The sequence below is a fragment of the Trichophyton benhamiae genome (genome assembly GCF_000151125.1).
Source record: "Trichophyton benhamiae CBS 112371 chromosome Unknown contig00209.0, whole genome shotgun sequence".
NCBI lineage: Eukaryota > Fungi > Ascomycota > Eurotiomycetes > Onygenales > Arthrodermataceae > Trichophyton > Trichophyton benhamiae.
In genome coordinates, this window is record NW_003315086.1 from 135,441 (window position 1) to 163,336 (window position 27,896).

The 27,896-nt window shown below is 48.8% G+C and overlaps 10 protein-coding genes across 10 annotated transcripts; 5 read left to right on the top strand and 5 right to left on the bottom strand.

Annotated features, from left to right (window-relative positions):
* Window positions 1-435: 435 nt before the first annotated feature.
* On the bottom strand, window positions 436-2,131 carry ARB_02515 (uncharacterized protein; the record flags this gene model as incomplete). The annotated part of the gene is made up of 4 exons (XM_003011187.1): window positions 436-1,376; window positions 1,451-1,526; window positions 1,689-1,796; window positions 1,820-2,131. 4 exons carry the CDS (start codon window positions 2,129-2,131, stop codon window positions 436-438), a joined length of 1,437 nt encoding a protein of 478 aa, XP_003011233.1.
* A 72-nt stretch (window positions 2,132-2,203) lies between these two features.
* Window positions 2,204-3,185, bottom strand: ARB_02516 (uncharacterized protein; the record flags this gene model as incomplete). Its single annotated transcript, XM_003011188.1, has 5 exons — window positions 2,204-2,287; window positions 2,355-2,548; window positions 2,653-2,715; window positions 2,759-2,943; window positions 3,070-3,185. 5 exons carry the CDS (start codon window positions 3,183-3,185, stop codon window positions 2,204-2,206), a joined length of 642 nt encoding a protein of 213 aa, XP_003011234.1.
* A 1,190-nt stretch (window positions 3,186-4,375) lies between these two features.
* ARB_02517 (uncharacterized protein) lies at window positions 4,376-6,465 on the top strand (the record flags this gene model as incomplete). Its single annotated transcript, XM_003011189.1, has 3 exons — window positions 4,376-4,630; window positions 4,702-6,272; window positions 6,405-6,465. 3 exons carry the CDS (start codon window positions 4,376-4,378, stop codon window positions 6,463-6,465), a joined length of 1,887 nt encoding a protein of 628 aa, XP_003011235.1.
* Window positions 6,466-8,364: 1,899 nt separating this feature from the next.
* ARB_02518 (uncharacterized protein) lies at window positions 8,365-8,672 on the top strand (the record flags this gene model as incomplete). The annotated part of the gene is made up of 2 exons (XM_003011190.1): window positions 8,365-8,412; window positions 8,487-8,672. 2 exons carry the CDS (start codon window positions 8,365-8,367, stop codon window positions 8,670-8,672), a joined length of 234 nt encoding a protein of 77 aa, XP_003011236.1.
* A 1,896-nt stretch (window positions 8,673-10,568) lies between these two features.
* ARB_02519 (C2H2 finger domain protein, putative) lies at window positions 10,569-11,306 on the top strand (the record flags this gene model as incomplete). The annotated part of the gene is made up of 1 exon (XM_003011191.1): window positions 10,569-11,306. One exon carries the CDS (start codon window positions 10,569-10,571, stop codon window positions 11,304-11,306), a length of 738 nt encoding a protein of 245 aa, XP_003011237.1.
* Window positions 11,307-12,712: 1,406 nt separating this feature from the next.
* Window positions 12,713-14,596, bottom strand: ARB_02520 (uncharacterized protein; the record flags this gene model as incomplete). Its single annotated transcript, XM_003011192.1, has 3 exons — window positions 12,713-13,632; window positions 13,689-14,296; window positions 14,364-14,596. The coding sequence occupies 3 exons, from the start codon at window positions 14,594-14,596 to the stop codon at window positions 12,713-12,715; spliced, it is 1,761 nt and encodes a 586-aa protein (XP_003011238.1).
* A 1,127-nt stretch (window positions 14,597-15,723) lies between these two features.
* On the bottom strand, window positions 15,724-16,263 carry ARB_02521 (uncharacterized protein; the record flags this gene model as incomplete). Its single annotated transcript, XM_003011193.1, has 1 exon — window positions 15,724-16,263. The coding sequence occupies one exon, from the start codon at window positions 16,261-16,263 to the stop codon at window positions 15,724-15,726; it is 540 nt and encodes a 179-aa protein (XP_003011239.1).
* Window positions 16,264-17,038: 775 nt separating this feature from the next.
* On the top strand, window positions 17,039-21,061 carry ARB_02522 (MFS monosaccharide transporter, putative; the record flags this gene model as incomplete). Its single annotated transcript, XM_003011194.1, has 10 exons — window positions 17,039-17,438; window positions 17,520-17,652; window positions 17,714-18,102; window positions 18,156-18,238; window positions 18,298-18,624; window positions 18,687-18,920; window positions 19,098-19,431; window positions 19,544-19,599; window positions 19,672-20,154; window positions 20,222-21,061. 10 exons carry the CDS (start codon window positions 17,039-17,041, stop codon window positions 21,059-21,061), a joined length of 3,279 nt encoding a protein of 1,092 aa, XP_003011240.1.
* A 2,021-nt stretch (window positions 21,062-23,082) lies between these two features.
* On the bottom strand, window positions 23,083-25,378 carry ARB_02523 (uncharacterized protein; the record flags this gene model as incomplete). Its single annotated transcript, XM_003011195.1, has 7 exons — window positions 23,083-23,243; window positions 23,314-23,975; window positions 24,044-24,333; window positions 24,357-24,554; window positions 24,753-25,099; window positions 25,152-25,275; window positions 25,376-25,378. The coding sequence occupies 7 exons, from the start codon at window positions 25,376-25,378 to the stop codon at window positions 23,083-23,085; spliced, it is 1,785 nt and encodes a 594-aa protein (XP_003011241.1).
* A 458-nt stretch (window positions 25,379-25,836) lies between these two features.
* Window positions 25,837-27,591, top strand: ARB_02524 (fatty acid desaturase, putative; the record flags this gene model as incomplete). Its single annotated transcript, XM_003011196.1, has 2 exons — window positions 25,837-26,024; window positions 26,106-27,591. 2 exons carry the CDS (start codon window positions 25,837-25,839, stop codon window positions 27,589-27,591), a joined length of 1,674 nt encoding a protein of 557 aa, XP_003011242.1.
* Between the last annotated feature and the right edge of the window lie 305 nt (window positions 27,592-27,896).

The following is a 27,896-nucleotide window of genomic DNA, read 5'->3' on the forward strand; positions in this document are numbered from 1 at the left end:
TTTTCTCGTCACTTTCAGAAGTCTAATGGTTTATTATCCTTTATCTTGCCAATGTTATCAGAGCATGCTATCCAGCATTATTTCCAAGGATATAATAACCGCATAGCTTCCCGTTTTGAAACGATTCTGCATCGACAGGTAGATGTAGAGTCATGGTGAAATGAAATGAGCAGAAAGAAAAAGAATGAAAGAAAGAAAGAAAAAAGCCAACGCCATAGGCTCCGGCTCCGGCTCCGGCTCCAGGTTTCTTATCCTCTTCAGTAAACCAAATGGCAAAAAATGGTCCAGTGAGTAATGAAAAAAGCGAGAACGTAATTAAATTACACGCTTTGTTCTTTTCTAATATAAAAAGGGGTTAAAATGTCGTTAGTTGGCGTACATGATTTGGGTTGCATATTGCGTCTTGTATGCGATAGCTAGGGTTGTTTCCATAAATTAAGAGAAGAATTTCTTTGCAGCAGCTTTGGCCTTGCGGTCTTGCTCAGCAATACTCTTCTTCACACGGGAGATCTCGGCAATGATTCCAGCGTCGTTGGGGGCAAATTTGGCAGCGGCTTCTAGGTCCTTGAGAGCCCCATCCTCCTCCTTCAATCCAGCAAGGGCAACAGCTCGTCGATAGTGGGCCTTTGCCCGGTCCGCATCCTTGGCTTTGGCATGACCAGCTTGGTCGAGAGCATATCCGGCCCACGTTCGGCCGTCATTATAGCGTTTCAATTTGTTAGCAAGGAGGGCGGAGTTAGAGTGGAGAGCAAATCGGAGAGTCATCATCTGTCCAGCAAGCTCTGGGGGGTCATTCTCAGAAGGCTCGGCATATTCATTAAGGTAGCGCAAACCCTTTTGGTATTTCTCCAGACCCAGCTGCACATCACCAGACTTGAAAGCAGTATTGCCAAACTCCTTAAGTTCAGTGGCAATCTTGAAATACTCGGGACCTGTGAACTCCTGGTCGTTGTCTTCTGGGTAGTCTTCATATGTATCTCCAGTTGGGTCTACAGCACGCTTAGTAGCGGTTTCATATTCATCGCCCGTAATTTCACCGCAGGCAACGACCTTGACTTCCGAGTGTGGCTTGTCACCAGGGCTGGTTGGGAGTTGTTCCACCTTGCGGACAAGTCCTTTGCCGTTGATCACTTCTCCGAAGACGACGTGCTTTCCATCAAGATGGGGGGTGGGAACAGTGGTAACAAAGAACTGGCTTCCATTGGTTCCGGGCCCGGAGTTGGCCATGGAGAGCAGGAATGGACGGTCATGCTTGAGTTGGAAGTTCTCATCGTCGAATTTCTCCCCATAGATTGACTCTCCACCGGTGCCGTTGAACTCGGTGAAATCACCACCCTGGATCATGAACTGCTTGATAACTCGGTGGAAGATAGATCCTAGTAGAAGGATGAACTTAGACACAGCTTCAACAAGGCCCAAGGTAGCGAAAGAAAAGCACTGATGTACGCACCCTTGTAGCTCAATGGCTTTCCGGACTTGCCCTCTCCCTTTTCTCCAGTGCAGAGGGCACGGAAGTTCTCTGCGGTCTTGGGGACGACTGTTTCACGTCAGCTTTTTCTCGTTCTGTCTCTCCGAGTAGAAGAAGCTGGATGCTAACCATCGTTGTACTACATATTATTAACCACCGTGTTAGTTATAAGTCCGCAAGGTACCGATAACCGAGCTCGACCAGACTCTGCAAAGCTTACCAGCTCAAACACAACCCTTCCCTCTGGTCTTCCACCAATTTCGATGTCGAAGTATACGCGCGGGCGAACTCCTGGAAGCAGGTGTCTGTCAGCAATAGGCTCAAGAGGCTAAGGAATTATGCTCTATGTACCTGAAGTTTCAGCCATGGTTGCTTCGGCCAGGCACAATTGCACTGTGTAGGTCTAACTATATTCTTCGATAACCGTCTTCTAGCACAGAGTGAGTCTCTGATATCACGGATAACTGAGGCAGAGGTGAGGAAGCGAGGAAGTGAAGAAGAAAGCGAGAGCAAGAAGAAGAAGAAGAGGCAGAGGAAGTTCAGGAACCTTCTACGCTTTGGGTGACCCGCGCGGGAGGCAAACAGTGCAAACATCCCCGCGCTAAGAGCAGCCACCTCGAGCCCTAAGCCCTGATTCCGCTTTGGGAAAGCAACATCTTTCATGTCTAAGTCTATATATAAAGATACAACAAGCAGTCCTGGGATGCGACAGGTCACCTACGAGAGATGAGATGTCTAGCTGGTGCTTGCACTGGCACTAGCACTGGCACTGGCGTTATCTTCCTTCTTTGCTGGATTTGTGTCGATTTCGAGCGTGACCTGAACCCCCTTAGCACCGGCGCTATACCTGCACAAAGGACAAGGGCAAAGGAGTACAGATACATACCGGTCCATCGTTGACCAAACCTACCTCCATCATGGCTTGGAAAACTCCGTCCTTAACCCGCTCTGCGGTGTACAGGTTCTGCACCTTTGAGTGGAAGTACTCATACAGCTCTCGAGCCGTCTTAGGATCTGCCGCTTTGTGAAAGTCAGGCTTGTTGCCTTTTTTCAAAGTAGCAAGCAGAGTGAATTGTGACACTGTTCGGCAAATAGGTACATGCATTAGCCTGGGAGACGGTAACCGAGGGGGGCAAACTTGGTAACTACCCAATAGGCGATATAATATGGATGTATCTACGTACCGCAGAGGACCTCCCCCTGGATGTCTTGCACGTTCTTCTTCCACTGGAAATAACCAAATAGGGCTATATCAGCGCTGCTATTGTTATAGATCCGATCTGGGGGTACATGAGAGGAGGATAGGTACATTTGCCCCGGTTTCATCGGGCCACATCTTCAGCTTCAACAGCTTGGCCGCTAGGGTATCTGCATCTTTCTGGGTATCATCTGGCCCGACAGCGGCAAACACCAGCACTCCACGGCCAATCGACGAAACAAGCTGTTTATCAACAGTAACCGAGGCAGATGTCACTCTTTGTAAGATCGCTGGATCAATAGATCAAGGAGATGGTTAGAAGTAGTTAGTCAATATGTGCTACGCCGGCTGTGTTCCCGGGGCTGAATTATGGGGGAAAGGAGGGGAGAAAGGGATGTCACACCTTTCATCTTCCCTGCCACGAGTGGAGATCCTAGAAGATAGTATCACGGCTATTTCATTATCATGCCATGTATAGAAGTACTCTGTCTTTTTATTTTCAACGAATGTATGAATCATAAAGCAAGTTGATATGGAAAATGTTGCATCAACTACTTATTATTAGTCAGCATTTGATGGCTCAGCCGGTGATTTACAATGGCTAGTTACATGCGCGTCTCACAGGCGAGGCTCTTTACAGTCAATGGAGGACAGAGGAGGCTATCCTACATGCACCTCTACCTGTACTAAGTGAGGTGACCCCCCACACACACTTGAGACCATAGGCTACTAAAAGAGGCATGAGGTAGCACCGTATAGACTTCGTATTATCTCCGATACATCTCAGATACAGCAGCTTATTCTTAGACACATTCCAAACTGTGAGGTAGTACAGCCTGAGCTAGCTTCTTGGAGAACCATCGGATTAGTCGTCGTTGTCGCCAATCTATCGCCCGTACTGGATAAAACGCCATGTATCAACAGGGGAGACAAAATGTCCAGCGGAAGGCGGCATGGGGCTGTCTGCGGCACAGCAATGCATGAATCATCCTCCATAATTAGCATGAGGAAGGTCGTCTCAAGAAGGGAATTGCAGATTCGGCTGATTGCTTCCCTTGGATCGGAGGGGGTTTCTGTAGCCTGGCGGCTACCTGCGTGCATTCTTTTGATCCCCTCCTCCATGTCCCCAAGCCCATCATCTAGTTGAAAGTACCCATCTGAGCCACTGCAACTGCTGGATATGCGGCACATGACGGCCACCGCATCTGAATCACCCGGCAAGTCAGCCAAAGGCCGTCATCGATGCCGTCAATGCCGTCGATGCTGTCGGACAAGCGAGAAATGACGAAGTGAAGTTGAAAATATCCAAATCGGGGCTCACTCACGTGATCCGGCGCTTAGTTCTTCCGTTAGTTTCGGCTTCCAAGATTCTTGGCACAAATCGGCTTGGCGCAACTTCTTGATGGAAGATGAAGATGAAGATGAAAGCAGTTCGAAAGCAACGGAACAGCTTCCCGCATCTCGCATCTCGCATCTGACCTCTTGCTCAGCTGAATTTACACGCGCCTGCACGGCGACGGAAACCATTGTCCCAGCACTACGCCGAAGCTGCCTGATTTCGTGGCCCGTTTCCCTCGCAACCAGGTTGACCACTGACGGTCTCATCCACACCCTGTACCACTCCTTCAGTCCCTGCACGCACGCACACGCATAACTATCTTGAGCTTCGGATCGAGCGCTCCTGAGAGCCAGGTTATGAAGACATCATCATGACTTCCCGAAAAACGCAGCAAGAAATTGACAAGACCTTCAAGAAGGTCGGTGAGGGCATACAATCCTTTGAAGGGATATATGAGAAGATCCGAAGCTCCAGCAACGCTGCCCAACGAGACAAGCTTGAAGACAATCTTAAACGAGAGATCAAGAAACTGCAACGGTTTAGAGATCAGATCAAGACATGGGCTGCCGGAAATGAGGTCAAGGACAAAAGCCCACTGCTAGAACAACGGCGAGCCATAGAAACAGTGCGCACTATATATCCCCATTTTCTTTCCCTAGCCAGCGTTAGGGAGGCGATACTAACACTCAGATCTAGTGCATGGAACAGTTCAAGGCTGTAGAGAAGGAAATGAAGACCAAGGCCTACTCAAAAGAGGGGCTTTCGGCCGCAGCGCGCTTGGATCCCAAGGAGAAAGAGAAAGCCGACACGTGTGATTTCCTGTCCTCAACGGTTGACATTCTACAGCAGAAGATAGAGGCTATGGAAGCAGAAGAAGAGTCTATACAAGCGTCAATGAAAAAGGGCAAGAAGGACATCGCCAAGTCGAATCGGATGGCGGATATCGAACGGTTATCGGAACGGCATAAATGGCACGTTGGGAAGCTAGAGTTACTCTTACGATCATTACAGAACGGCAATGTCGAAACACAACAAGTGCTTGACGCTCAAGAAGCCATCAAATACTATGCAGAGGATGGTCACAATCCCGACTTTTGCGGAGAGGACGAGACTATCTACGACGACATACCGCTAGGCGACGATGAAGTCCAGTTTGGCATGAACAACGACAACGACCGGGTATCATCACAAGACACTCAATCGATACAGGAAGATGACGCAGAGTCCCGGCAGGCCAACAAGGGCAAGTCAGATTCAGGTCCTGCACGACGGCCATCAACACAGATGAAATCCCCTCTACCCGTCCTTGCCACGCTCCATCTTAATGGCCCTTCGTCATCGTCAGCAAGTTCAATGAAACCTGCACCCCCTCCGGCACGGCTACCCGGAGAGACACTCAAATATGCCTCTGCTGCTGCCGCCGCTGCTGCCAGTGATAAGGCTGGTGTTGGGATTGCACCCCTACCACCACCCCCTGGTGCCAGCCCCGCCGTATCGGCAGCACAGCTTGCTTCCAAAGCGTCGTCAACGGCATCTCCTATGGTCCAGCCCGCACAGCCGGTGCAGGTACAACGGCTGATGTCCTCTGCTGGCAGCGCAGACGAGTCAGGGAGTCAATCCAAGTCGCCTACATTAAGCCCGAGCGTGACTGCAGCCAGCCGACCGGGGACCATGCCTCCTACACCTGCGATGTCCAAAATAGAAACATCAGCAACAACCCCAGCTCCATCAACGTCGGCCTCTAATAAGGAACGTACAGTGACGAATGGCCAGGCAAAGGGGAAGAGCCCAGATGAGTCGTCCGCAGACGAATCGGTATATCATCTCCCTCCAGGTCTCCAAGATCTGATTCACTCCTTTGAGGTGACCAAGTCACGGTCGACAGCTCCTCAATCCGCGTCTGTACAACGGTTATTGGTAGCCTCACATAGTACATGCCCAGAGCCGGGAGATGCGGAGAAGCCCCGTCATTACAAGCCCCAAACGCCATACACAACGCCACTTTATTACCCTCAGGAGACATTACCCATATTTGATGATCCACGACTATACGAGACCGGCAGAATAGATACAGACACGCTGTTCTATCTCTTCTACTACCGTCAGTCCACGTATCAGCAGTACCTGGCTGCCAAGGCCCTCAAAAACCAAAGCTGGCGCTTCCACAAGCTGTATCAGACCTGGTTCCAGCGGCACGAGGAGCCGAAGAACATCACTGAGGAATATGAGCAGGGTACTTATCGGTTCTTTGATTATGAAAGCACCTGGTAAGTTATATTCATCCCCCCATCTTTGTCTTCGTAATGGTTTGGGTTGTGTAGCCGGGTTCGGCACTTGGTTGCTGTCCCACGGCGGGCGTCAAAAACAGCTTATGCTAATAATATCGCGGCTGTTAATAGGATGAACCGACGAAAAGGTGATTTTAAATTTGTCTACAAGTACCTTGAAGATGATTTGTAAAACAGTGCAAGGCCGTCTGTCAGTGTCCGCCAAATACAATGACAATCGATTCTGTTGAAGTACAATGCACATCCCTCTACTGTCCCGTCTCTCCCCAATCTCCTTTTTACTCCTTCAGTCCTGTTTTTTGGTCCTGCATCTTCCTAATTCCTCCTGCGCTCACATAACTACGTACCTTACTCTCCCGCAACTTCCGTGTTTTTTCTCTTCTTTTTTAGCTTCTTGTTTTCTATTCATTGGATGAAAGGGAATGGGGAACGAGTAAAGTGAAATGATAGGCAATTCTTTAGTTACCTGGGACTGGAACCGGGCTGGGAGGGAGTTTAACCTGTTTGATTTCTTTTCTGACTTCGTTCCGGTGTGATGTCATTTTAATTTGTGAACTACTACTCCGTACCTCTTCCGAGTCTCCTCGAGAGTGTATTTGGCGCGCAAATCGGCAACCTTTGCTTTTCCCATTCCCGTCTTCTTTTTGCTTCTCCTGATTCTCCGGTCTCTCTGTATCCTCATGTGCCTTTCTTTACCTGGTTACTTCTCCGGAATATTCCCTCACAATTAGAGAGCAAGGCAAGCCAAGTCCAGGGCTCTCTCCCCTGCAGAACAGCCTCCCTTCGTGTTTTCTAGTCTCCGCTTCTTCTCGAATCCTTCTCTTGTGGGGGTTCAAGCGCAGGCAGAATTATTGGCATCGATCAGGGGGGCAGTGCTAGCGCGATGTAACTAACTAAATGCCGGGGTAGTGAAGAGAGGGACGGGCCATCGGCAAAAAGCTGAGGCTGTCTTCAAGGAGTACTTTCGTTTTCGCACCTGACCGTAGTAGTCAAGGCGAAAGAGCCCTTCGAGCCTTTTCCAGCCTCCAGGCACACACCGTTTACTTGGTTGTTGGATTTATCCTTTCATTGGCATTCACGGTCTTGAGGCAGTGCTGGAAGAAGACTATTTAGTTACAGCATTCGAGTTTGACCTCGCCAAAAATAAAATGAAACGAGAGAGGGCTTATTCGCTACTTGGGAGTCTCATGATCCAGTACTATAAGGCGACGTGTGTTTATTGCACTGGTTGGCTGGTTGGTAGCCCCGGTGGTGCTGGCTATTGGTTCGAGAAAAATTGTCCCTCCCTCTGAAATTAATAATAATGAGTGATCAAGTTGGGCACCAAGAAAGCAGGGCAGCAAAAAGGACGAAGATAAAGAGACTGATTGTTCCACGAGATAGCAATAGCTAATAGCGGAGGGGAAGAGGATAAGACATGTTAAATAACTTATAAGACCGCTGATGCCGGCAAGCCTCTTCTCGTTCCTGATTTCTAATGTCCGACGTCTGCTATCTCTTGCTGTGTTATCAACTCTAGTTATTGCTTGTGTTTGATAGGCCGTCCAATGCCGCGTAAAAAATGAAAACATAATTAACTGGACTGGAAAGGTTATTTCCTCGGAGATGGGCTGCTGTGATTGATTCCCCCTGATGAGATGGATGCCTTGACGCCCTCTTTGCGCTTTGCCTTGGGGGTGCTTCGTGTAGAGGCCTGCCTGATACCTGAATCGGTTGCATGTGCAGCCCAGCACTGGAGACGGCGAGGGTTGCAAAGGCTGTGTCAGTAGAAGCAGCACGAAGGACTCTGTATGGTCTCGAGTTTTCTCTTTTCTCTATTTTATCTATCAACTTTGATCCTCGAGTTGAGTCTGTCAGTCTGTCAGCCAGTTCTTCTCTCCCAAGGCCGAAAGCTAGAGGCGAGAGTCCGCCTCGCCCTACCCTGCCACGCCAGGCTGGCTTGCGGCATTTTTAATCGGTCGATGAAGCTGAGGGACCATTGCACTGCCAGCAAGAGACGAGGGACAGGCCAGAAGACGGGCTAGAAGGGAGCAGGATGGGCAATGCTGGCCATTTTGATGCCTGACGTTCGATGTTTGACGTTGAAGACGAAGAAGAGAAGAAGAAGAAGAACGAAAAGGTGAGAAACAGCCAAAAAGGGAGGGGAAGTGCTTAGATAAGCAAGACAGCGGACTTCAACCTTTTTTTCTCCAGAAGAGGAAAAAGACGACGACGAAGATGAAGACAACAAACATCCAGCGACTCGCTGGCACAGCAGAGACGTCAGAGAAGCGGAGAGAGACAGAGAGACAGAGAGACAGAGAGAGACGGGATAGCAGAGACAGAGACACGATGACGGCGATGGTAGCAACCTCATTAGGCCGGGGTGGTCGGGTTTGAAACGCCTGCATGGCCACGTACCTGACGGAGAGACTGAGGTGACGCTGGTGACGGCGGCGATGATGCTTGATGGTTGATGGTGAACGCTGCACAGCATCTGCCCGACGCCTGCATAGTACTCCGTACACCTCTCGCTCTCTGATTACTCTCCGTAACCGTGTACTTACATACGTGCCGTATCAGAAAATATACTCCGTGCTTGGCTAACCAAGTCGACAGGTCGCACACGATTTAGCGGGTTACACGGGGTGCATCTCTATTGCAGGGTTATTATTAACAGCAGGCCCGTTATTGATTGACTGGTCAAGGAACATTCTCCAGCCAGTGAGAGTGAGCGGTCGGGTTCCTCGTTTCTTTTTCTCTGGCCTGTCGACATGGCCTAAACGGCCCTAAAAAAGGAACAACTCTTGTGGAGCAACCACAGGAAGAAGATCCAAACGACCACTGCATCTTGCAGACACCCGGTCTATCACTCATCCTTTGCCCATCCAAACAATATCACCATGATGGAAATCCCTCAGCTTCAGGCTCCATTGTCGGCCCGCCCCGTCATCGATGCTTACGAGAGAGGCCTTTTCTTCACCGCAATAAGGGTGGTGTCCGTATCAGACTAACCACCCATGGGCTAACTAACTAGCTGGCTTACTGGAATGAGGCGAAGGCGAGATGGATGGGAGGGCTGAGCAGTCGGTCTCCGTCTCATACCACACACCCCCATCCCATCCTATCCCATCTCGAATGACCAGTTGACCACCAGCCAGTCTGTGTCTGCCCTTCCGTGGAGTTCTCGCTCCGTTCTAAGTTAGCTCTGTCTATGCGAACTTGATCTCCATATCATCCTTCCCTCTTACCACTGCATATGCTCGTTTGTAAAACCATCCAAGGTCTCCTCAGCCTTGCCCGCTGTGGGACCAAAGGTCACTCCTGTCACCCCTCCGGCTATTCTACGTCTCTTCCTCTGATATCTGGTTTCCGGCGCCGATTGCCGGTCGAAGCGGACTCTGCATGTACCGCCATTCCTTTGTTTAAGAGGTTGCTCTTATTACTTCATACTCAACTCGGCGGTTTCCATTCCGCTGCCCCTTTCTTCTCCTGTCCTTATGATTAGGCTTGTCTCCTATCAGGATCGAGCTGATATTCGCTTACGGCCAAATATCATCTTGCTTCACTTCTTCTTCCTCCCCCTAACCAATTCTTTTGCTTCTCTAATACGTACCCGCCTCTCTCCCCGACGTCATTTCCTCTCTCGTACTCTTACAGAGAGGCTGTGTTCCCATCACTCTTCATCCACGTGCAAAGTGCACTCCTTATTTTCTATTTTATTTTTTTCAAAACAGAGAAGCACTTGCTGCCCGCTCATGTAATCGTGCCACCTGGGACCAGCGAGTTATCTGGCCAACCAACCTACTGGGTGTTTCTAAATGCATGGGGGTAGCATAACCGCTAGCTTCACTCTTTGCTGTTGTTTCAATCGAACTCATCTTCCCCTCGTCGTTTACCCCTCGAGTCAGCTCGTTAACACACCGAGGCTGTGAAACGTTCGATGGGCATCATTCTGCTTGTCTTGCATTGCTGCTTAGGTTATCTGAGGATCTGCTGCTTTCTGCTGTTTCCCTTCTCCTTCCCCTTCCCTTGTCACGTGTGGCTGCAAAGGCTGCCATTTCTGTGCTAGGTGAAGGTTCGCCTCCTTTTCTCGCTGGTACCTGAAGGGTATATAAAATATCACCAGTGACCCCCCCATCTCTCCATCCCTCCCCATCCACAATCACCATACTACTTCAGACATTACCTACAATACTCTTGGAGCCCCTTTTTGCTCAAAGGACATTCCTCTTCTCCCTACGGCTTGACATTGAACACTACCAACTACCCGTCTCAACCTTTACTACTCACACCATGTCTCTCCCTTACCGTCAGAGGCAGACTACCTACCAGTCTCCCGTCCGCGGAGAGTCCTGGAGAGAAATCCCTGATAATACCTACACTACCTCAACTCGGTCGCTGCCAGGCCATCTCTCTCCTCTGGCTCCTCCCATGGCCTACTCAAGCTCGACGGACAGCAACCTATCCATCTCCACATCATACAGCGCAGCGTCAACATACTACAACACCATCCAGTCATGTCACTCACCCCCAAACTCATATGAATATGACGCTACCTGCGAGTACGAGCCACGTAGTTCGACGCAGGGGCGGCCCAAAAGCCACTCCACCTCGTCCAATCAGGAGTATATCTTTGATGGCCAGACCATGGCTGCCCTTCCCTCCAGCCCCAGATCATCAACAGCTGCAGAGAGGTACGTTGCCACTCCAACCCCATACTTTGCCCATCAATCACGTTACCATAACAGACAGACTAACTCCGGTTGCCACCCATCTAGGTCTACCCAGCGGTTTATCTGCCTGTACGAAAACTGTGAAGGCTCGTTCAGCCGGGTAGCTGATCTGAGCCGACACCAGAAGTCAATCCACTTCCCGACGAGAATGGATTGCCCCAAGCCACGCTGCAACCGCAAGGGCTTCATGGGTTTCACTCGCGAAGACCATCTTACCGAGCATCTTCGTCAGTTCCATGGAGAGCAGCTAGCCAAGCGTACCTCCAGCAAGTCCAAACGTGCTGAGGCTACATGCTAAGCTTAACAGGCGACCACCAACCTATTTCTCGTCCTTCTTTCACTTCCTGCCAGAGAGGCAGAGAAACTATATTCTCATTTCATTGCATCCCCTCGATATTTCGGATTGTCTCAGCCCTGATCTAAGAAGCATTTGCATTGCCTAACCTTTGGATTCTCCTTTTTGAGCTGGCACTCATCTGCAGATGAACCGACTTTGTTCGTTTTCTTTCGATTTATTCTTCCATTTTATTCTATTGCCGTCAAATGTTCGAGTGGGACTTGTCTCCCTCGAACATTTGTACCTTGCCTTTCTTGACCTGTTTTTCAGTGTCTCTACAATCTACCCAGGACAGTGGCGTTGTGTGGACACAAACATCTTTTCTTTCCTATCTCTTTCATCACGCACTAATTATGAGTCTATGCTCTTTAATTCTTTCTATTTTCTCTTTCTCCTTTTCTTTTTCCCTGATTTTCTTACTCTTTTTTCTTTTCTTCAGTGTACATGATTTCTTCCTTTTTTTTACCTTCCTTTTTTCTCCCAAGCTTTTCATCTTCTCGTGTTTTGAACCCTTATCAGTATACTTCTTTCTGTATACGCCAGGTGTATATCATGCGGAGCTATCTCTTTACCTTTCCATTTCTCATAACTTGGTCCAGAATACCGCCTATCACGCTTGACAATACCAAGTCTTGAAATCGTGAAACTGAACCCAGACTCATCCCCAGTGGCTCAACTTCCCCCTTGTTTTCATTTTCTTTCTTTCTTTCTTTCTTTCTTTCTTTTTTTTTTTTTTTTACTTTACTTTATTCCTTTTTTACGTTTAGCCTTTTCAGCATCACTATTGCTAGCATCCTTTTCATGGGGCAAGTGTATAACAGGGGGTGATGGGAACGGGCTTACACAGGCCTACCGGTCAACAGGGTTTGTCAGACGCTTGGGTTTGATGGCATAATGGGTACACGGAACTGACAGAGCAAAAGGAAATATAACGAAATTACAGCAAAAAGAAAAAAAAATCTCCCGAAACAGGCAACTATCATGAGGGCACCATGAGGGCACAGGCTCATGGGAATTATTTATCGGAGCATTTCAGCGTTAACGACCTTGATGACTATCTTCTTCTTTTCGGCTCGGCTCGGCTATTTGAACTTGTTTATTAGTACCTAGGTGATTAGCATGTAGAATGGAATTCATCGTGATGTTTTCGGTCATTATCTTTTTTCCATTTCACTAGCCATCCAATCCCTCTAAAATCACCCCACCCCATACTTTTCGAGAAGGCCCAAATCGGAAGAGAACAAAGTTTGGCTTAAGCTTTAAGCTTTTTAAACTTTCGGGAGGAGAGGGTCCCCTGACCCATAAAAAATGTTATTCTCGCTATAGTTATCATACAAAGGGAGTAGAGAGTAGAAGTGGACGAGAAATCAAAGTACAGGGGGAGGAGAGATGTCATTATCATCTTTGAAAATCCAGGATTTCCAGAACAGCTTTTGTAGGTTCTCTTCTGCATCGGTATATATCTTTACCCGCAGTCGCTGAGCCATTTCAAGAGCATACCCAAAATCATCTGGATGCGTGCCGCCCTCTTTATCAACACCGAGATTCTCAAGTATGGTGGACAGAATCTCTTCGCACTCCTTCCACTCAGCCGCATCATGTAGTATTTCCCTTTCGTCCTCAGGAGAAAACGAGATCGGGCATGGATCGGGTATCATTCCTTCCCAGATCTTGGTCAGTCCAACCAGGGCTGCTTTTAGGTTAATTAGATCAGCATCCCAAGGGTATCCGGCATGAGAAATAAGATATTGTATCATTCCAAGGCCAGGCAGGCGAAGTGCTTGCAGATGCAGGCGATTCTCAAGCCCGGTAGCCGCGTAGTAGTATAAGTTGGCCTTTTGCAAGCGGAGCTTTATATCTGCCTTCATTCGATCCACCTCATTCAAGTCCTTGTAATTTTCAGGAGGTTTGGGTTCCTTTAAAGATTGAACTCGAGAAGGGTCATGTTCACAGAATGCAGGGTAGCCAGCCTGCATAAAAAGTGGAAGAATAGCCGCATCCTGCCAGTCGATTATCGATTCTATCTTGTTTGTTCCGGGGGTAAGAAGAATATTAGGGAAGCTCATGTCTGGATGGCGTAATATCGGCGTTGCCATCTCAGGCTGGGTCGGAACTAAGAACGAAGAAACCTGTAGATACTGTGATAGGAGTGATATATGTTCTCTGGGGCTGATATCTTCCTCTGTTGGTAGGAGGAAGGCTCTTCTGGGCCTTGGTTTCCCGTACTTAGACGTCCATGCAAGTTCTCGACGAGCAGGTGAAGCAACACAGTCTGCAGGATTAGTCCCTATAGATTGAATCAGACACAGGGACAAAAAACAAGAGAGGGATGTAGGGGCATACAAGGACCACGGTCTAGCTTCATGTCTGCCCTCTCACCATGCCAGAACTGGCGTTTGCAGATAGGTCCGATGCAAAATTCCCCTCCACCCGCCTCGATATCCACTCTTGCCTCTTTTGGTATATCAACTCGGTGGTACAAGCTACCGTATGCCGGAAATCTGAAATCAAATATCTTCTTCTCGATATCCACTATCTGCATCATTAAGTCGACCATCTCAGCCTTGGAAAGAGAAAGCCATCTTGAACTAAGCGGTTCGCCCTTGAGCCGCTCCATCAGAATATATTCAGCCCCGACTACATTGTCTGATGTTGCCGAGTAGGCAAACACTCGAGGAACAGAAATGTGTAGGACATCCCGAAGAAACTGCATGGTAGCAGCTTCACTGGCTGTCGTCAGGCGTGGAGGCCCAGCAATGGGGGTTGGGATGCGGGCAACAACTTCACTGCCATCGTCCATGGTCAGGAGAAAAACTCTGTTAAACCCCCCTTCAGCGAACTTGACAATATTTCTACAGTGCTTTCGATTGACGGCCTTTACAGCTGCGTGCTGCAGCTCTGCGACGTTGAACCTGACATGACGCTCCCGCAGTCGAGCATCTTCGTTGCAACTAGAGAAACACGATGAGAATCCGAATTCAAAGCAGCAGCTAACTTAGCATGAAAGGGACAACTTACATCCACCTCCTCGAGGTATCACGGAAAAAAGTCTCTGCATCTGCTGTGGCTGACGTCGAAGCTTCTCTGGCCGCTACCCCAAGACGAAGTAGGCGGCAGCCCAGGCCGAGATGTCTGGTCGGGATGGTCACTATCATCCTTTGCAAGCCCTGCTGCAGCTTCAGGCCTGACGCTAACCAAAAATCGAAGATTTCATTCTCATGCGCACGATAATCTTGATTTTTGGTTAGCATCTCCCGCTGCTTGCTCCAATAGCGTTACCCGGCTCAAGGCTATCGTTGCCTTCTCAAGAGTCAACAAACGAACTGGCAATTGTCTAGCCGGACATAGTACATAGACTGAAACGCCTACATTTGATATAAATTTAAATGACGGCAGAGAGCAGCAAAACAGTGGTATACGTTACGAAAACGGAAAATGGGAGAATTGATGAAGGAAAACCTCAAGGTAAGGTCGGTTTGAGGAAGTTGAATATCCTCAGCAGACTCTGCTTGTTAGTTTGGGGGCTGCGTGTCAGAAATGTTCCATGCGGGTGCCCATCTCGTCGCTCTGAGGCTGCGAGTTCACTGGCGGCCGTTCATTTTTTTTTTTTTTTTTTTTTTTTTTTTTTTTTTTTTTTTTTTTTTTTTTTTTTTTGGCCAAGGATAGTTAAGTTACGGGAATCCCTGATGGGGGAATCCGTTCTCTCTGTCGCTCGTTTTTAAATGTCGTTTTTAGAAATTCAATGGAAAGGATTGGAAGCGAATAATGGGGGGAGAGTAAGATACCTGCACCTGACTGTGTAGGTTGTAGGCTGTAGTTACAGTAGAGATGTAGTTAAAAGCCGCCTATCTCCCTCCCTTGGTGGCTACGATGGTTAAGCCTGTGCTCTTCCATCTTGTGCACTGTGACGGTACCCCAGCTACTCTCAAGCATGTCCACTTACATACAAATGGTCAGCATGAACGGTATTAGCCCTTTATACCCCTTCACGTTTCTCAAATTGTAGACAACGTCTCATTAATTTTGGCCTGCAGGAACGTTCACACCGGGTCCGATCATTGAACCGCCTCCATGCTCGGACGGGGGTGGCTATGACACTCCTTCCAAGTCTTCCATCCATGCGTATGCCGGCAGTCTTTCTAGCAACACCCACACTCACGATAACAGCACAACCGAGCAAGAAAAATCCACGCCCAGGTACAAAAATATGGTTGAGGATCTTGAGGGAATAGGCTCCTGGGCTGATGATCAGTCACTTCAATGAGCGTATCCTCGTTTCTCTCTCATCATATGTCCACTGCTATGTTCTGTAAACATTATATCATGTCAATTTATGTATCATATAATGAGATTGCAGAGACAAAGGAATAAACCCACATTATGACTCCTTCCCCTCCAACACTTCACCCATGTCGGCAAACTGGGTAAAAATCTCTCCGCCTGCCCTCCCTTTCGCATCAAAAACCACCCCTTCACCACGCAGCAGCTTCGTCTTTTCCACTGCATAAGAGCCGCCATTACCCCAGCTGCCCTTATACCCGCCGATGGTGCGGTTCGACGCTAGAACGCGATGGCAGGGAACCTCGGGTGCAAAGGGATTGGTCTTCATTGCATTCCCTATCGCCCGCGCGGAGGAGGATAGGTGGGCTGAGAGCATTGCATAGGTCGTCCACTGACCCTTGGGCACGGAGAGCAGAGTTCGGTAGACCCGTCGTCTGTAAGGAGTGAGAGATGGGTGTGAGGAGATGCGGTCCAGCTGCTTGCGGAGGAATTCTGGGTCCTCTTCAGCTGTTGTAGTTGGCTTCTGGGATATCATAGAGGCTGACGAGAGGACGATCTTCTTCTGCAACCCAAAGGTCATTCGAGATGCTGAAGTCGACAGCTTCCGCTTTGGCCTCGTCCTTACTGCGGCAGTCATTGTTGCTTTCGCTTCTTACTAGCTGTACGCCTGGTTTAGCTGGATATATAATGATGAATCGCCGTTGCAAGAAACTTGTCGAGACGCTCGAGACGCTCGAGATGCAGGAGGTTGCTTTGTCCCTTTTAATATCGTCGTCGCCTTCGGTCGCGTCGCGATTTGTAAGCTTGTCGTCATTATAGCCAATCAGAGGCCGCCAATGAATATCTGGCCTCCGCGTAAGCACGTGACTTAAATTGTTATGACTAAGCTGATGCTTAGACAGAAAAGGCATAGCTCCAGGCCGCATGACTAATGTGCTTGGCGTTCTTGGAGCCTCCAAAGAGGCGAAAATCCAAGACGTTTTTCTTTTCTTTTTCTTGCATTCTCGCTTGCGCATATCAAGACGCTCCGGGATGCCTCCTGCCAGGGGCAGATCCTTAGCAGCTTTGGTACTTATATGACATCTCCATGATACCGAAGTGTAGGGATGCCGTCAAGCGGAGTTACACTGTTGACGCAATGATGTTCGGCACGCTGAGCCCCCGACAAATAGGCTCACACTTTTCCCGGGATCGCTTCTCCACTGCGGACCAAATGCTTTGACGAGACATGCATCAATGCCGAGCTGTTGCAATACTTGTGATATCGACAATGGCAGGTTCTAGCCGATCCACCACCATGGGGCTGATGGCAAAGTCCAAGACAGCCATATATCGTCTCCAGGTCCGCGCATTGTCTTCCACCTCCCGCTCGCCTTAAAGGGCATTCGTTTGAAGCCATTCTATACGTCACAATGACACAAAAGATTCACCGGTGGAATATTACCCACCGGCTCGAGAAGCGCTCGCTGCTGATTGCGATCAACAGCGTAGCTGCTCTATCCATCTTCTTCTTCGGCTATGACCAGGGCATGATGGGGGGCGTGAACAACGCCAAACACTACATTGAGCTCATGGGCTTTGGGCATACAGAGGCCGTCAATGGGTCAAAGCACAGCCCCGTCATTACTGACAGCTTGCTTCAGGGGGGGATTGTGTCGGTGTATTACCTCGGCACTTTGGTGGGAGCTCTTGCCGGTGGAATGGTTGGAGATAGACTGGGACGCATCAGATCAATCGCCCTGGGTGCTGTTTGGGGAATCATTGGAGCTGCATTGCAGTGCTCTGCCCAAAATCACGTCTGGATGATTTTTGGTAGGTTTGGTCGCGTGTTCTCAGTTGATTGATGCTTTACGAGCTAACGTCTCCATGCAGCCCGGTTGATAAATGGTATAGGTACGGGCATATTGAATGCGATTGTGCCGGTATGGGCCACAGAAACAGCAGAGCACAAGTCTCGCGGTCAATTCATTGCAATTGAGTTCACTCTCAACATCTTCGGAGTTGTCGTGGCCTATTGGTTAGAGTTGTATGTCTCTCACTTATCTACCTTTCACCATGAGACTATATTATTAACCAAAATTTAATAGTGGCCTTGCATTCATTGACGATGGTGCGACTGCTTTCCGCTGGCGTTTCCCAATCGCCTTCCAGATCCTCCCCCTGCTTCTCCTGTTTGGCATTGTCTGGCTCTTCCCCGAGTCTCCCAGATGGTTGGTCAAGAAGGGTCGTGATGAAGAGGCCCGCTACATCCTGAGCAAACTCCGAGGGACTGAAAGTGAAGAAGACATTGCACGCGCAGACGCAGAATTCAACGATATCAAACAAGTTGCTGCGCTCGAGGAGACATACAGCACCTCGTACTTGTCTATGTTTACTGGCCGTGGGTCAGGGAAACTGCATATCGGACGGCGTGTCCATTTGGTTGTTTGGCTGCAGATCATGCAGGAATGGGTTGGCATAGCTGGTGTTACTATCTGTATGTCCACCCTGAATACCCTGTATCAATTCAGTAATGACTAACAAGAGAAGATGCCCCTACCATCTTCCGCATTGCAGGCTTTGACGCCATAAAGAGTCAGTGGATCAGTGGTCTGAACAATATATTTTACATGGTATGTTTTGCTTTTACCTCACATAACCTATAGCAACATTTACTGACTTAGATTTTTAGTTCGCTACGTTAATCTGCGTCTTCACTCTTGACCGCATTGGTCGCCGCTGGACTCTCTACTGGGGCTCAGCTGGCCAGGGAATTGCCATGTTCCTTGCTGGCGGGTTCTCACGCATAGGCCTAGATGCTACCGCAGCAGGAGACGGAGCCAAGGCCGCTTCATACGGCGCAGCGGCAGCATCGATGATCTTCATTTTCACTTCGGTGTTTGGCGCCACCTGGCTTACCGTTCCGTGGCTCTATCCCGCGGAAATTTTTCCACTTGCAGTCCGGGCTAGAGGCAATGCATGGGGTGTAGTTGGCTGGAGCGTTGGTAATGGATGGCTGGTATGTCTATCTCTTTCCATCCTTCCCCCTGGTTTAACTATTCTAAGCTAACTTGATGATAGACTCTACTCTGCCCTGTGATGTTCGATGCCATTGGAGAGAAGACGCTTTACATCTTTGCCATCAGCAACGCCATCACTATCCCCATGGTGTGGGCACTCTATCCAGAATCCAACCAGCGCACTCTGGAGGACATGGATCTCCTCTTCGCTGCTGACACCCCCTGGACCTGGGACGCTGAGCGCACTTTTGCTGAGCTCAAGGCCCAGAATACTTCTCCTGAGATTAAGCAATCTGTATAGAACATACCTTCATCTATAGACCAATGTATTTTCAGACCTACTCACGATCTAGTCTCCATCTATCCATCTCTTGTGTATATACAGCTACCTATGACTCTATGACTCCCATATATATATGATGACTAAGCGGACCGTAAAAGGCCGACGGAGAGCGCGCGCCGGCGCCGACAGCGAGCTAACCGCTTTGGGCAGCCAGCGCAGTTTCAACGCAAAAAGAACTTCGACTTCAACCTCCGACTTTGCTTCACGATCGTGACATTTCTTTCCATCTCCATCCTCCAAAGCGCTCGCGAGCTGCCAATTGACTGCTGTCGCTCCCTCTATTTCCTCCTCGAAGCAGTGCTTTCTCCTTCCAAGCTTCTCTCTCCCCAATCATGTTCCGTACGGTCGTTCCTCGCCGTGCCTTTCAGACGGCTTGGGCTCCGTCCCAACGAACCGCCGCAACCGCTTACCCGGCCTTTGGGGCTTACATTCTCCCCAGATCAAGGAGAGGATACGCTACAGAGTCAGGTAAGGCTGAGATAATACCCACTGGTTTGGACCGTGATGCTGTTCGGGAAGGCTGACCGTTTGCCGTTTTGTTATTCTGGTAGAAGAGCATGATTTGGTCATAATAGGCGGCGGGGTGGCTGGCTACGTTGCTGCCATCAAGGCCGGTCAGGAGGGCCTAAAGGTACGTTGATTAGCGGCTCCTTTTAACTCCGGGTGCGCGCTTGACCGTTGATTTCTGACATTGGCCGGGTAGACTGTCTGTATCGAGAAGCGCGGTACCCTAGGCGGAACTTGCCTTAACGTCGGCTGTATCCCATCAAAGTCTCTCCTCAACAACTCCCATCTCTACCACACCATTATGCACGACACGAAGAAGCGCGGTATCGAAGTTGGCGATGTCAAGCTCAATCTCGAGCAGATGATGAAGGCCAAGGAATCCTCGGTCGAGGGTCTCACCAAGGGAATTGAGTTCCTCTTGAAGAAGAACAAGGTTGACTACCTCAAGGGTACCGGCTCTTTCGTTGACCAGAACTCCGTCAAGGTTGAACTCAATGAGGGTGGTGAGCGTGTTGTCAAGGGCAAGAACATCATCATTGCTACCGGCAGTGAAGCCACCCCATTCCCCGGATTGACCATTGACGAGCAGAAGATTATCACCAGCACCGGTGCTCTTTCATTGAAGGAAGTTCCAAAGAAGATGGTTGTCATTGGTGGTGGAATCATTGGTTTGGAGATGGTATAACATTTTCCGCCTAATATTAAGCTTGCATGTGGAAAACTTTAACTAATGGCCATTGTTGTAGGCCTCCGTCTGGTCTAGACTTGGCTCTGAAGTCACCGTCGTTGAATTCCTCGGTCAGATCGGTGGTCCCGGCATGGACGCTGAGATCTCCAAGCAGGCCCAGAAGCTCCTTGGAAAGCAGGGCATCAAGTTCATGACCGGCACCAAGGTTGTCAGTGGTGACGACAGCGGTAGTACCGTTACTTTGAACGTTGAGGCTGCCAAGGGTGGAAAGGAGAAGACCCTGGAAGCTGACGTCGTTCTCGTTGCCATTGGTCGACGACCATACACCGCTGGTCTCGGACTCGAAAACATCGGCATTGACATCGACGATAAGGGCAGACTAGTCATCGATCAGGAATACCGAACCAAGTCCGAGCACATCCGTGTCATTGGCGACTGCACTTTCGGCCCTATGCTCGCTCACAAGGCTGAGGAGGAAGCCGTTGCTGCCGTTGAATACATCACCAAGGGCCATGGCCACGTCAACTACGCTGCCATCCCAAGTGTCATGTACACCTACCCTGAAGTCGCCTGGGTTGGCCAGAACGAGGCTGAGGTCAAGGCCTCCGGTGTTGAATACCGCGTTGGATCTTTCCCGTTCAGCGCTAACTCCCGTGCTAAGACCAACCTCGACAGCGAAGGTCAGGTCAAGTTCATTGCTGATGCAAAGACTGACCGCATTCTTGGTGTCCACATCATCGGCCCCAACGCCGGTGAGATGATTGCTGAGGCCACCCTCGCCATCGAGTACGGTGCTAGCTCAGAGGACGTTGCCCGAACCTGCCACGCTCACCCAACTCTCGCCGAGGCCTTCAAAGAAGCTGCTATGGCCACCTACTCCAAGGCCATCCACTTCTAAACTGATTCGCCGAAATAACTACACCGCCCAGATTAAAAGCACCAGGCACCTTGCACTTCTTTGACCATAAACCAAGCTTGATGTTTTGCTTTTTGTGTCCTTATGAGCCTATCCCATAAATCGTGCGCCTCCTGCCAAAAGAATCAAAGAGTACCATCATCTTTCTCCATCCTTTCGACCCCTTTCTACCTCCATCAACACCCCTATCAACATTCCTCAACACCACTTGGCTTGACCTGATGCTACTGTCTATATATCCTTCTCCCGACAAACGACACTATACTCTTTTCTTTTTGGCCATTCTGTAACCATAAACCGGACATGAAGCTAATCTAGAATAAAACTGTATTTCATATTCGTTTTCTTTCCTTTGTTTATCTATATTATTTGAAAAATTTGATCGTGTCAGACACAGAAAAATCCTCTATCGATCAAGGCACATTCTCTAGCCAATCACCGAAAGTTGGTACACATCAACAGCATGCAGATAGGTTCAATTACAATTATCAGTCATACCTTGAGCTATTTTAAACGTCCAAGAAATGAGAAAGGGGGACAAACAAAGGTGGATACCATTACTGCAACAACCTAGGAATCTGGACTGGGCGGGTAAAAGGCCCTGATAGCTGTCCACCTGCCAACGCAGTTCCCTGACCCAAGAGCTGCGGGCCCCTTACTATATTCAACGCATCTACCTGATGGGCACGAGATGTATGGCAACACTCACACGCGCATTGGGGTCCAGCCGTAGTTGGGATGATGGCTGAAGGTAACACCCGAGCTGGTGCAGCAATTGCCGGTCGATTAAGCGCCATGAGAGCTCCTCCTCCTACCCCTGCGGCTATCTGGCCTTGATACGGTTGGCTCTCTATTTGAAGAACATTGTTTGACTGTGCCTGGTGGCCATTGGACCTGGAGCCCTCGTGCTGGGAACAGTAGTAATGGTGATGATGGTGAATTTCATAACGGCTAGAATCTCTGCTCCGACTATGACCTGATCGTCGACTACGGTAGTGATCTCTGTGTCGAGACCGTCTGATGCCATGGTGGCCGTCGCCTGCCCGGTAACCAGTTTCGTCTGAGTCCGAGACATATGTGTAGCTCTCTTCATGTCTACAATTTCGCGTTAGCTTTTTATATTTTCACAGCTAAGCGGAGAGTCTTAGTTAAATACTCGCCTAGGGGCTCTCCATCTTGGGCGTCGGAATCGCTGTCTAGGAGCCTTTTGTCTTGGACGAGGCAGAGCCATGGTATAGTCATCGTCAGATACATCAAAGTAGAAACCTTGGTCCATCATATGTGGGATATTATCGATCCCTTCATGGTAATAGTCATCGAAATCATCGTCGTAATAGGTGGACATGGTGCTAAGTGTGGCAATGATTAGACGGTAGCAGTTTGGTGCTCTAGAAATAATTATTCATAAGGGTAACAAAACACGTTGTAGGGATCCTGCGATTGATAAGAGGGAACCCAAGGCTTAAATGCTCTAAAAAATCAAACAGGCTCTTTGTAACTGCTTGGAGAGGAAACATGTGAGACTGTAGTTATTCATTACGCCAATTTTAAGGGGTCTAGTTATAAGGCGTAGGAAGAATCAGGTAATCAGGAGGTTGATCTGGTGCAGATACCCGTATGCCGGTCAGTTTGCTTTCAGGCCTGAGGTGGTCAGTCAGCTTGGGCATAAAGACATGAGCATTAAAAAACAATCTGCTTAAAGAACGTGATGAAAGCCTGAAGTACGTTTCGATGAGTAATGGGTGCAAGGTGGTATGCAAGAAGGAAGGGGGGACACCCTGGAGACTAGGGCAAACTTTTGCCCTGTGCAACCCCAAACATATGTATGCCTTGGAATTTTAGCCTGTTAGCCTGAGGAGAGTTATTCTCACACATGGAAGGCCACACGGGCTAGGGTTTGGTAGGACAAAGCTAAAACAATTTCTCACTCGGTTGTTATACCTCACCGGCATCTATGTACGCCGGCATTGGCACTCTTCAGGATGGAGGCATATTTGCCTTCTTTACGAGAGCTTCAAAATATGTCCAGATGAAGTTGTCATACTGTTGAAATAGGTCATAGCTGGAGCATATGGTTTAATCCAGTTTTCTACGACGGCCGTCAGCAAATCACAAACTGCTTCAACGGCGTCGTTGCGGGAAGCACCGCAGCTCTCGATATAAACTAAGAATCAAGGTGTTAGCCAATGCATTTTCCATTATAGGGCTAGGTTGAATTGTTAACTATAACTTACTCTTAACCTTCGGCTCAGTGCCTGAGCCTCGAATTGTAAACCGAATGCCTCGATGTGACCATATAGTGAGCATCTGACTCGCGGGATCTACAGGAAGCACTGGCCGTTTATCCGCAGTATCTGAGTCGTAACCTCTGGTCATATCTCTCCATCTATGGATAGGGAATGACCCGATAGTACCCTGAGCATCAAGAGTATTCTTTCGGATGCTCTCGAATAGAGAAGTAGTGCTTTTCGTGTCTGGCGAGACGAAGTAGGTGTTGAGATTTTCATGGTATCCATATGTTTCGTAGAGCTGTTCAAGCTTCCCGAATGGAGTCAGGCCCTGTTCTTTCCATTTCGCCTCAGCTGCTAAAAACACCATGGCAGCGGTGAGTCCATCCTTGTCATAGCAAACTTTCGTGAACATGTACCCAAGAGCTTCTTCAAACGCAAACGGTACTTCGTAGCCTCGGGCTTCAAGCTGTCGGGCAACATTCCCCATCCACTTAAATCCAGTTAAAGTTTCTTCGAAATGGAAGCCTTCTTTCTCGGCCATTTTCGATAGCATGTTCGACGAAACTGCAGAGTTTAGCATAGCCATAGGTTTTTCTGACTTCTTATTCTTCCATAAATCCAGGAGATGCGATGCCAGTAGAACTCCTATATGATCTCCAGTGAACCTAAACCAGGAACCACTTTAAAGCTGTTAATAGGGGCCATCGAAAAGAAGAAGTTGAAAATTACGTACTTGACCTTTTCAGCAGCAGCGAAACGATCTGCATCTGGATCGTTGGCGACTATTAAAGTTACACTAGACTTATCTGCTGTTTTCATGGCTAGATCTAAAGCACCATTTTCTTCTGGATTTGGGAATTTAACGGTCGAAAAGTCAGGGTCAGGCTGCTCCTGCTCAGGAACCGTTATGATTCCGTCAATGCCCAAGGAAGCGCAAAGTTTATACATAGTAGCGTGACCAACGCCGTGCATTGGTGTATAAACAAATTTACTGGGCGGTCGCCAGTTATCAACGGTTGATTTCTGCAGGCAGTCAGTGTACAAACGAAGTTCTCGAGGTATGACAGGGCTGTGTAGAAACTAACAGCGAAGCGATTGACGGTTTCACAATAAAGGGCTGAGACCTCATTATGTAGATCTGATTCTCTGGTCTGAGGACCGTCTATTCCGCGCCACGCATTGGGCCAAGGAACCAAGTTGGTCCTGATTGATTCTGCTATCTGGCCATCAATCGGGGAGTTGATCTGGGCTCCGTTTGAGAAGTATCTTTAACCAACGAGTTAGTATAACCCCCAAAATCTTACTAGGAGGTGGTTGCTAACACTTTGTATCCTATATTTAAAAGGTCAGCCAATCGAACAGAGAGTAGAAATCAGTGGGTGTAGCTGTCAATACCATTGTCTTGTGCCGGGTTCTATTCATCAGTTAGCTAAATCTCATACTTCCAGCATTGGAGATGCAGAACTTACATGACTAGCTGTAACCATGACTCCGGCATCTGCCTTCTTCAGCAGAACAGCAAAGGGCACAAACGGAGTTGGATTAACATCATCATACCACCACACATGTATACCTTCGGCCTCAAAGGCGTTTGCTGCAAGGAAGGCGAACTTCTGAGAGTTGTGTCGAGCATCACGGCCAATCACCACTGACGGCTGTTCTGTGCCCTTGTGTGTTGTTTTGATAAACTTGGCCAGCCCCTGGGAAGCCTGGATGACGGTAAGAGAATTCATGCATGAGAAACCGGCTTGCATCCTACCCCGTAGGCCAGCAGTCCCAAACTGAATGCCTACATATCTGTTAGGAACTCCATATTTTGATCTGGCAGGGTTTCCACGCACGCTCTCGTAGGCGCTTCTCTAGGCCGGCATCATCTTTGTCTGCCTGGAGCTTCTCGATCTCCCTGCGAGTGGAAGGGTCCTGATCCCATTCTAACCACCGCTGGATGAGGGTATCAAGTGGTTCCTACAAACACGTCAGCCGTTGTCCCGTCTTGTACCAATAGCATGCAACTAGATGGTAATTCGTATTTGGATGTCCCGCACATGAAAGGAGAGCAACCCACCATGATTAGTTAGTCTACGACAAGCAGCTAACTATTATTCCAGGCTGACAACGTAACTGTCTAATATAAAGGGGGCCTCACAAGTAGACAAACCACCACTCTGTAGTTATCCAAATGCTGTGTGTAGAATCCAAGATGAAGGACGTCGTCGAGTCGGAGTTTCAAAAGCAAAAATAAAGCCACAGGTCGGGGATGTCTTGGCGCTGGAGATGCCGAAAAGGGACGCCCGCAAAAAAAAAACGACGAACCTCGACTTCATCTCCTTTCCTGCGGCATCTCACGCCACTCTCGACCGTGGCGTGTCGGGTCTTCAGCTGTCTCATCTACGAGCTTCGTTTCCCTCCGTGTCGAGCATGCTGTGAGCTATTCGATCCGACTCCTTTGAAGCTCAGAACCTTTCGCTGGTTATAAACTGCTCCTTGTGGTTCACAGACCGCCGAAAGCTTCTGCCTGACGACGCCATGGCTGCTTCACGCAAAAGCACCGTCTTGACAAGAAATGAGATAGGGAAACAGATCGCGGATGGAAGGCATATCGTCATCTTCGAGGGCAGGGTGCTGAAGCTGGATGCATGGTTGCCCTTCCACCCTGGAGGTGATAAAGCTATCCAGCATATGGTTGGCAGGGATGCTACCGATGAGATAAATGCGTATGTCTAAGCGTTTATCATTTTTGTCGCCGCAGGAGAGCCATTGTGGGAGAATGATAATAGACTAACTCGCCAGTATAGGCTTCACTCTGCGGCTGCAAAAGAACGGATGAAGTCCTTTCAGATTGGAAGAATCGAAGGTGCCTGGGTCAACTTCCTACCGCCGATCCAGGGGGGAGATTTCTCCATTTACGCCTCAGGGGACTTGTCTGCCGCCATTGAATCCGATGATAACTCATCCGGTAACGGACAGTCAATCCCCCCTTCGCCGTTGTTCGAGCCTGCCGATAAAAAGGATTCAGGCCTGAGACGGCGAGGTTCCGTATCCACGTCCATATCCTCAGTTGGAACTGCTTCCCCAGCAAAGAAAGACTCCGAAACAAGACCTTTCTTCCTGGATGCCAGAACACAGGAAGAGATTGCCTTTGACACGGCAAAATACCCACCAGTTACTGCTGTAGAGCAAGAGCGCATCGTGCAGAAGTACCGCCAGCTATACAAGCGCCTCCTAGATGAAGGCCTGTTCAACTGCAATTATTCGGCGTACCTTGTTGAAACATCTCGCTATCTACTACTCTTTGGATTGTTCCTGTACTTCTTGCATTGCGGCTGGTACGGTACCTCTGGTTTCTTTCTTGGATGCACATGGCACCAGCTGGTTTTCACCGTCCATGATGCTGGCCATCTTGGAATCACGCACGACTTCCACACCGATACTGTGATCGGAATTCTTATCGCAGATTTTATTGGTGGATTAAGCATCGGCTGGTGGAAGAGAAACCACAACGTGCATCACATCGTCACCAATTCTCCAGAACACGATCCCGATATCGAGCATATGCCATTCTTTGCTGTTTCACATCGACTGTTCGATAGCCTTCGAAGTACTTACTACGAACGTGTTATGGAGTACGACTTTGCCGCAAAGTTCCTTATTCGTTTCCAGCATTTCCTATATTATCCCCTTCTATGTTTCGGTCGCTTTAACTTGTACCGCCTTAGCTGGGAGCACCTGATTCGTGGCCAAGGCCCTCGTAAAGGTGCCGCCTGGTGGCACCGTTGGCTTGAGATTGCAGGCCACGTTTTCTTCTGGGCTTGGTTCGGCTACGGGGTTTTGTACAGATGCATCCCCGACTGGCAAAGCCGGGTCCTTTTCGTCATGGTCAGCCATATGATCACTGCACCACTACATGTTCAAATCACTCTGTCGCATTTCGCCATGTCCACCTCCGACATGGGCGTCCATGAGTCATTCCCGCAGAAAATGCTCAGGACCACTATGGACGTTGACTGCCCGCAATGGCTTGACTTCTTCCACGGTGGCCTTCAGTTCCAGGCCGTACATCATCTCTTCCCACGACTTCCTAGACACAACCTTCGCCGTGCGCAGAAATTGGTCATCGAGTTCTGCGAAGAAACCAAGATTCCATATGCCATCTTCTCATTCGTCGACGGCAACAAAGAGGTCATTGGGCATTTGGGAGATATTGCTAAGCAAGCACGAATGTTAGCTGAGTGCCAGAAGTCAATCGCTGAAAAGGGTGTATTTTCGGATCATCATCATTGATTGATGAATATTAATGGATAGAGAACTCTTAATGTTGATAGATTTTGTTGGAATATGCTTAGGGTGTGAAGAGGGAGAGGAGATACCTATATATATTAATGCCATCTTTCACTTACGCTTCACTTTAGAGACCAGTAATGGATGTTAATGGAATGGATGCTTGTCTTATAGAGCAAGATGCACCGCCAATGAATTATGATTATATTCTATTCTCGATGCAGTCATGAAGTCGTATTTTCGTATCATCCTCCCGGAGCTTTTTGATCTGCATGCTTTTAATAAAAGCAGTCATACTCTCAGCACAT